At 29.6% G+C, this 8936-nt stretch overlaps 1 protein-coding gene across 1 annotated transcript; it reads left to right on the top strand.

The window, feature by feature from the left end:
• The first annotated feature begins 4196 nt into the window (after window positions 1-4196).
• On the top strand, window positions 4197-8658 carry LOC131029947 (AP2-like ethylene-responsive transcription factor PLT2). Its single transcript, XM_057960632.2, has 9 exons — window positions 4197-4376; window positions 5366-5951; window positions 6248-6330; window positions 6460-6468; window positions 6615-6703; window positions 6833-6906; window positions 7207-7257; window positions 7337-7413; window positions 7548-8658. The coding sequence occupies exons 1-9, from the start codon at window positions 4325-4327 to the stop codon at window positions 8312-8314; spliced, it is 1788 nt and encodes a 595-aa protein (XP_057816615.2). The 5' UTR covers window positions 4197-4324; the 3' UTR covers window positions 8315-8658.
• Window positions 8659-8936: the final 278 nt, after the last annotated feature.

Genomic DNA, 8936 nt, shown 5'->3' with positions numbered 1-8936 from the left:
CTAGTTTTTGAGTAGAAATCATGGAGAGAGAGTTGACTATTCATAGTCTAATAACCAATAGATTGAGACTATTGGCATTGAATTCCACCAAGACCTTACAATTCAACCTCTTTCTAATTTCATGGCATTGCCAGCACATAACAAAACAAAGACATCAAACAAGCACTTGGTTTATTCAACAAAGGCATTGTAAAGGATAACATGAAAGTGTTCAACTTCTTCATCACACATATAAGTGACATTATTTCACCTACTTAGATATAATGTACTTTTGAATCATTAGGACCTAAATAATCACTAAGAAATGAATCATTTCTTAAGAAAATGTAATTTCTCTCTAGATGTATGGGTATTACCCCTTGGTAGTAACTTATCAACTAGAAAATTAATTGTAAAAATAAAATATTCAATAAATATTTTTTAAACTTAAATATTTATTAAAAAAATAAATAATATATTAAGCTATTGATTCTTTTATTAATAATTTCTAAGATTATTAGTTTGTATAAATTGTAAAAATATTCAATAAAGATTTTTTTAACTTCAATATTTATTAAAAAAATTAATAATATATTAAGCTATTGAATCTTTTATTAATAATTTATAAGATTATTAGTTTGTATAAATTGTAAATTGTAAGTTTAAGATTTCAATAATTATTTTTTCTTAATTTTGATTTATTATTTTTTATATAGTTTGTATATATATTTTATAAAAATATTTTTTGTTACCTTGTCTTTCATTAATATTAGTTGGAATACATCTACTTAGTTTAATTCAATTTTAGTTGCTAATTCTTAAAAATATTTAGAGTATTTTATTAATTAATTTTCACTTTGATATTCATATGTTGATTTAAATAATATTTTCCATCTTTTTAATTTTTAACATGTTTTGGAAACCTCTCTATTTAGATTATTTAATACAAGATTTGAGATTTTCACTATGCTTAACATGGACATACAAATATTTGAACATTTACTTTTCCAAAAGAAATTGGTTTTTCACCAATGGTAAATTTCATATATTTTATCTTTGTTAACACAATTCATGATTCAACTCCCTAAAAGAAACCTTTTTTAAGTAACTTTGACAAATATATTCAATCCAATTTCACAATAATAATCTATAAACAAAGTTGGGTTTTTCTTCTTCACATCAATTTTTTTTTTTAAATAATATATAAAATTTAATACATAGAAATTTAAACAATAAAACAATAGGTAAGATGAATAAAATCATTTTTCTAAATATTAAAATGTCTATAAAATATTAATAATTTTAATATATCATTTATAAATAATATATATTTTAAAAAATTAACTTAGAGCAAGTTAATATTTTTTCTATTTTTTTGATGAATAAAGCTTATCATTAATATATTAAAAGTACACTATTCACAAAAAAAAGAGGTTGGAGGATAAAAAAAATCATTCCATGAGAGTCACTTTACTATTTTTGGATTTGATGGTGTATGAATTTTTAGCATGAACATTTCAAAAATATTGATGGTCATATACAATCAAATTTTGATATGACAAAATTGGCAATTTCATGAATTGTGGAAATCTAATAACATTAGAAAAGGTTTTCAAATGTTTCTTTAAACATTTATTATTTTATATTTTATTTTAAGATTATAAATCATATAAAGACATTTATTAAAAAACCATTTTAAAAAAGTAAGTTATTTTCTTTTAAAAAAGGATATTTTTATATTTTTTTGTTGTTGTCTCATACTTGTCTTTGTCACATGTTTCTATCTAGGATTTCTTGTCTTATTTGATTTGGCTATTTTATATAATTTTGTTAACTTTCATAACCTCTTTGTTTTTGTTGTCTTTTGACTATATTTGATTGTTGTTGAGGATTCCTTGTTTCATTTCATCTCTCTGTTTTATAAAATTTTGTTGTCTTTTGACTATATTTGATTGTTGGCCACATGTTAGGTTCTAAGATTCTTTGTTTTATTTGACTTGAGTATTTTATAAAATTTTGTGAACTTTCAAAACTTCCTTTTTTCATGGTCTCCCGACTATATTTGATTGTTGGTCACATGTTAGGTTCTAAGATTCTTTGTTTTATTTGACTAGAGTATTTTATAAAATTTTGTGCTCTCTCAAAACCTCCTTATTTTTGTTGTCTCTAAATTGTATTTGGTTGTCAGCCACATGTTGAGTTCTAAGCTTCTTTGTTTTATTGATTTGGATATTTAATAAAAAATTTGGAACTTTTAAAGTTCCCTTTTCATTCCTAGCCCCATAAGAAACAATTAAATGTAACTAAAAATGATATTTTTCTTATGATTTGCAAGTAGATTTATAAAATTCACTTTCATTGCTCACACATTTCATTATAGTATAATATATAAATATTAATAATATACATTAGTTATAACATGTCTATTACTAAATAATACCTCCTAATTTCTAAACACTAAAATTTAATTATAAAAATATATTTTATTCAATTAGTCTTATAATATTTAGTCATTGCCAAATAAAATACCTATTGCTTGTTTAAGAAGTTATTAAAGAAATAATTGTAGTGTAAAATATGCAATCAAAATATTATAAAATAAAAAGTTAGTATTTTAAAATAATTATCTTAATATATCATTAAGATTATTTTATTTAATTATTTTTAAGTTTGATATTTATATAATAATGTAAATAGCTTTTTATTAAATTTTTTACTTTTATAAATTTGGAGGATCTTTCTTCATTTTTTAATTTATTTTATATTGGGGATGAAAATCTTAGTACGCCAATGTATATACATAAATATTGTAATATTAGTTTTTTTTTAAATTATAACTATTATATTTAAAATTCAAAACTTTGTGACATTTTCATGTAATGTAAGTGATAAATTTTATAAACAATTTCATGAAAAAGATTCTTTTGTTAATATATTTGATAAAAATATTTTATAGAATTTTTAATTAAATATATTTTATACAATTTTTTAATGATTTTGATAAATTTATTTATTTTTTATTATTATAGATAAAAGGTAGGTCTTTTAAAATAATCTAAACCTTTTTAACAATCAAGAATAGTGTTCACTAGTCTAACAAACAATAGTGTAAAATGAAAGTAAAAAGAGATCTAGGATTATATCAATATTGAGTGTATGTAGCAAGTTACACATGTGAATACTAAGTTTACACATTGTTGAAACTTGACCCTATGAATCTCCCACTCTTAATTAGATGTGTTTGAAACAATTTTGGAAAGATCTAAGTCAATCTTAATCTTTTGTACAACAATTCAAAGAGCTAAGCAAATTTCATAAAATAAAAAAGACTAGAAGTTCAAGGGAGGGAGCCTTCCTTCATCACCATAATAGGAAACATAGGAGAAACCAAAAGAGCTAGACAGGTTTGAGCATGTTTGTCCAAAGGAGATAACCTGAATTAGCACTACAAGAGCATCCACCATTGACAATGAAGTGATGAGGGAAAGCATTCTTCTACCAAAAAGCCACATCATCAACCCCACACAAAGTGATAAGACTTTGAAATTATATGATTAATATTAAAAATAGTAACAACATGGAAATGATGAATTCTTTTAATCTAACAACTAAAATATAGCCTCCACCTATTAAAAAATCTCTAGTTACATTTTTTTTATAATAATATATTCTAAAAAGTTTAGTAATAAATATTAAAAAAAAATTACCAATCAAATTATATTAAGTAATAAATAATTTTAATTTTGCTTCGTGGGTAGCACAGTTAGGTGTCAAAGATATCAATCAAATTATATTAAGCAATAAATAATTTTAATTGTGCTTCGTTGGTAGTAGAGTTAGATGTCTTGGAAAAGAAATACTAAATAATCCCATATTACCATAAACCATCATGAACTATAAAAGAATATATTTCCATTTCCATCTACGACCATCAAAACATGCATGTTTTTTTAATTATTTTATTAATATTTATATTGACTTCCATAAAAGACACCAACGATCATGAACTATAAAAGAATATATTTCCATTTCCATCTACGACCATCAAAACATGCATGTTTTTTTAATTATTTTATTAATATTTATATTGACTTCCATAAAAGACACCAACGGTCAAAGCTCCCCTTCTAGGGTTTTTACGTGGCCCTTCCGTAAATCACGGATCTTAGGTACGTGATTTTGCGCATATAGTAGCTTATATAGAGAAGTCTATTCTGGTTTGTGGAACATGTTTCCTCTCTACCTCTAATTTGGCCTTTCTTTCTTAATGTGGAGATTGCAAGCTCTCCCATCACATCAAATTTGTTATTAGTTTTTCTGTAGTTTGTTTGTTATTCAATCTGACATGGGCTCATATAACTCTTTTGGTTTTCTACGATCCACCCTCAATGCTGCAGGTATAAGATCCTCGCTTCAGTCTTTCGGTTCTTGCATTTAAAAGTTTGTCACTCTCTTTTTTCTGTTGCATATTTTTCATTTTAAGTTGTTTGTGTTTTAGATCTGGAAATCTTGTTTTGTTATGTAGAATATATGACTTGTGTATTTTGCCTTAAACAGTTTCTGTGATAAGTTTTGATGGCATGAAGAAACACTAGGAGAATAGGTAACCACCTTGACGATCTGTGTGAAGGATCAAGAGGGCTGTCCATCTAAAGAGACAACACCAAAATATCAGATTTGAGTGCCTCTGATTCTATTGATGTAAGCTGCAGAATGAGAATTTTGATTTTCCTGTTTTAATCTTGAATCTGAAGATTAAATGATTTATTTGTGTGCAGTGTCTTCTGAAAAATGTTCTTAGTGTTAGTAGTAATGAAATGCGGATTATTTAGAATATTTGTGTGTCTTTTATCATTTAGGTTTCTGCCCATATTATATGGTTCATCATCATAGATTCAGAGAAGAGAATGTCTATTATAGGCATAATAGTGAACTGTTCTTTAGTATGGTAAAACTTATGGATTTTGACTGTAGTAAAACATTTGAATTTTGACTGTATAGTATTTTTATCCTTTATATTTTGAATCATCGGAATAAATTAGAGAAGCGAATGTCTTTTTTTTTGGATTCGTAGGAAAGTATTATATTACCAAAAGAGATAAGCTTTTCATTGAGGATTGCCTAAAAGCTTCACTCCGAAGCTTTGCGGCCCAAACCCAACAACCCTAATTTCTCACCCGTACAGAGAATAGAATGTCTATTATGGACATAATAGTGAAACTGTTCTTTTAGTGTAGTGAAACTTTTAGGTTTTGACTCTGCAGTATTTTTGTCATCTACATTTCAGGTCATAGTCCATGATCCATCAAAATAAAGTCAAAAAGAGAATATCTGATAATTGACATCAAACTAATATTGATTTTTATTTATTCATTCTTGTGTACAGCTCTATCAGAAACTTATTCTTCAGACAATCTGAGACCTGCCACACACATTTCAACAGATACAACTTCTGGAAGCCAGCATCTGTTGGGTATAGATCAAAATCACTGCTTAGGCATGAAGACTAGCACTCTGGATAATGAGAGAGGCAAGGATGCCACAATTTTAAGAAACAAGGCATTTAAGGATTCTCAACAATCTGAGCATCAAACTGAACAGACCATTATTGAAGCTTTCAATTCCAACATGATGGAGACTATATACAATAGAAATAATCGCATCAATGGGCAGGTGAACAAAATGTTTTCATCCTGCGATTTCCAGCTCTCTCAAGGCTCGGGTGAGTCTGTAGAGAATACAAGTGTTGGAGGGACTGCATCAAATATTGAACCCATGACCACAATAGCAGCTCAAAGTGGCTCTGCATTGCCATCCTCTGGGCAAAGTCCCAGTCCTAATGGTGATTCTTCAGTTCACAAAACCAGCAAGAAGCGTAGCCTAGAGAAAGAAACTGTTCCAGAGGAGGTCATAGCAAGAAACCCACCTGTTGAATTTGGCCATCGAACCTCACTCTACCGTGGAGTAACCAAGTAAGTGAAAGCACACCTACAACAGGCTCTTATGAATCTTAAAATAAAATCTAAGAGATTTTCTTTTGAAAAAGATATTGGGTGTGTTTTGTCTTGTCTTCTGACTATTTAAAAGGATTGGAACCCTTGTTTTCGGTGACGGATATCTATTTAACTCAAAAATGCAATTCATAGAAGAACCATTTACATTTTTCAAAAACTCTTCAATTGCATTGCATTTTAGTTGGCTGGATAGCTACCAGCCTTGTTTTCTAGCTAATCTAATAAAAAACATTGAGTTTGGATTAAAATTGCAGACATAGGTGGACTGGAAGATTTGAAGCCCATCTTTGGGACAACAGTGAGAAAAGGGCTGGCCAATCCCGTAAGGGAAGGCAAGGTGAAACCTTTTAATAATATTTTCATGCTGCTGAAACTTTATTCTGTTTGCCTTGAGACTGATCTGTGTACTTTTGTGTTTGATTGCTATATCACTGACTTCTGGGAACCTGCTTGAATTCTGCTTCAGTATATTTGGGTGAGCAGATATTTTTATTTAATTGGGTGTCTTGTAGTTATATTAATTTGATAGCCTGTGCTATATAAAATAGTTATTGGAAACCCTAAAAATTGAGGTTTTGTACTGAAGTTCTATTCTTGGTGCTATTGTTGATTTAAATGCAGGTGGCTATGACACGGAAGAGAAAGCAGCTAGAGCTTATGATATGGCATCTCTTAAGTTCTGGGGTCGTTCAACTGCCACCAATTTTCCGGTACATGATAAAATTCCTTGAGTTTCATGAATGCATTGCAGATCTATCAGGTTTTTATTTGACTCTACCATACATATATCTTTTTAGACACCATTTTTTTAGCATCTAGTTTGGTTATGTTGAATACAGCATGCAGAATATGAGAAAGAGTTAGAAGAGATGAAATTTAAAAGCAAATACGAATATGTCACCATTCTGAGGAGGTATTTGATTTTTCTTAATCTTATGTACATCTAAATGTTAAAATAGAGGCCATGCCTGCAGAATTGAAAACATAATTTTAGTCAATCAGTATTTATCAAGATAGGAAAGAGTTTTCAATGGAATTCTAAATGGTTTCTTATAAGCGTAGTAATAGTTATGCATAGGAGATTATTATGATTTCAGACAAAACAAATCAAAAGTTACGAGTATGGTTTAATCCAAAAATTTCTATCACAGTAGAATACATTTTTGTGAGATATATTTTCAGTAATTATTGATGAGGTGCACTTATACTGCAGGAAGAGCAGTGGTTTTTCTAGGGGAGCTTCTGCTTACCGTGGGGTAACAAGGTTTGTGTTTAATTTTTCTGTCCATAAGAAAATTATGAACATAACTAACTCATCATGAAATTTGTAAATTATATGGCAGGCATCATCAAAATGGAAGGTGGCAGGCTCGAATTGGAAGAGTTGCAGGCAACAAGGATCTCTACCTTGGAACATACGGTACTCAAACACTTCACAAAAGTTATGGCAAATTAATTGAGAATTGGAATTCATGACTAAGCCATTGAGTAGCAAAACTAGCATGAAAACAATATATTTTTCTCAGTAATTATTTGTCTACTTAAATTTTGCAGCCACACAGGAAGAGGCAGCAGAGGCATATGACATAGCTACCATAAAATACAGAGGCCAAAATGCAGTGACTAACTTTGATATCAACAGATATGATGTGCAAAAGATTATGAACACCCCACTACCCATAGGAGGACTTGCTAAACGCGTGAAAATGGAGCAGATGTCTACTGAAATTACAGTAGATGGTCCTCAAGTTGAAGATGAAAGCACAGTGAGCTCCAAGGCAGACTCAGCTATCTCTGGTAATACTTCATCTGCATTCACAGATTCTACTGAAAGGCATGATGTATATCAACAAAGGGAAAATCCATGGATGACATTATATCAAGAAAGAGGACAGTTGCCTGTACAGGCAAATGAGACCCATATCATGAATTTTCCAACACAATTGCACCAGGCCAATTATGAGAAATATCTTCAGATGCAATCCATGTTAACACCCAGCACCCCGCTTCAGTACAATTTCATGGGCTTTAATCCTGCAGCCATCAATAGTGGTAATAATGCACTCCCAGCTTCTGTGATCTACAGAAACATGTCCACAAACTCTGCAGCCCATGGCTTGGCATTAGACTGTTCCTTTGTTCCTTCCTCCACTTTATCATCTGCTACAAGTAATCCTTATGCACATCATTTCAATGGCAATGGGAAAGATGGAACTGAAAACATGTTTGAGAAGTTCTCATGCTTTTCAGGACCTGGATATGGAAGTGTAGCTGCAAATGGTCAACAGGATGGCACTTTCTGTTCTGGCTTTAGAAACTAGAGTTGCATAAGGTAGTATGAGAGTAATCTATTGTTGCTACAATAATACAGCATCTATAATCAGGTGCAGTCTCTTTGTCCTCTACAATTATTGTATTTAGAACAACCTAATTGCTGTACATGTGTCCTAGAGGCTACATCCTTCTGTTCACTTCCACCAATAAACTGAATTTCATTATAGGCCATTTCATTGAAACCAACAGGCCATCAACTTATTCTAATGTACTTCTGTCATGGGTTTTTGTTGGAGGACTTGCCTCCTGCTGTTTTCTAAATAAGCTTGCTTATTGTAATAGGCCACTTTTTATCTTAATATAATAGGTGATGGTGTTTTTTCTCGCATAACTATTTGGTGTTTCTATGGGTAGGGTTGCAAGCTTGCTTATTTTAGTTTTTAAATATTAAGAAAAATAAGATTTTGAAAACAATCTACTTGAATTCTTATTAAGATCAGCTCAATTTTCATATATTTTAAATTGAAAAACACCAATCACTAATTCTTTAGAGGTTTGTTTGAAGAGAACTATATCAATTTAAAATAGAGTTTGTTTGATTTTACACATAAATCTAATAGAATTATCACATCTATTTAAAATGTTGAGAATTTCTTTTATTTTATTTTA

This window comes from Cryptomeria japonica, chromosome 10, assembly GCF_030272615.1.
Source record: "Cryptomeria japonica chromosome 10, Sugi_1.0, whole genome shotgun sequence".
NCBI lineage: Eukaryota > Viridiplantae > Streptophyta > Pinopsida > Cupressales > Cupressaceae > Cryptomeria > Cryptomeria japonica.
This window is presented reverse-complemented; position numbering and strand designations above follow the sequence as displayed.

Excerpts from the sequence above, each read along its gene's own strand:
- LOC131029947 (XM_057960632.2), top strand. The coding sequence starts at position 4,325 with ATGGGCTCATATAACTCTTTTGGTTTTCTACGATCCACCCTCAATGCT. Across the intron at positions 5,952-6,247 it reads CTCTACCGTGGAGTAACCAA|ACATAGGTGGACTGGAAGAT; the intron begins GTAAGTGAAAGC and ends TTAAAATTGCAG. Across the intron at positions 6,704-6,832 it reads CAACTGCCACCAATTTTCCG|CATGCAGAATATGAGAAAGA; the intron begins GTACATGATAAA and ends TGTTGAATACAG.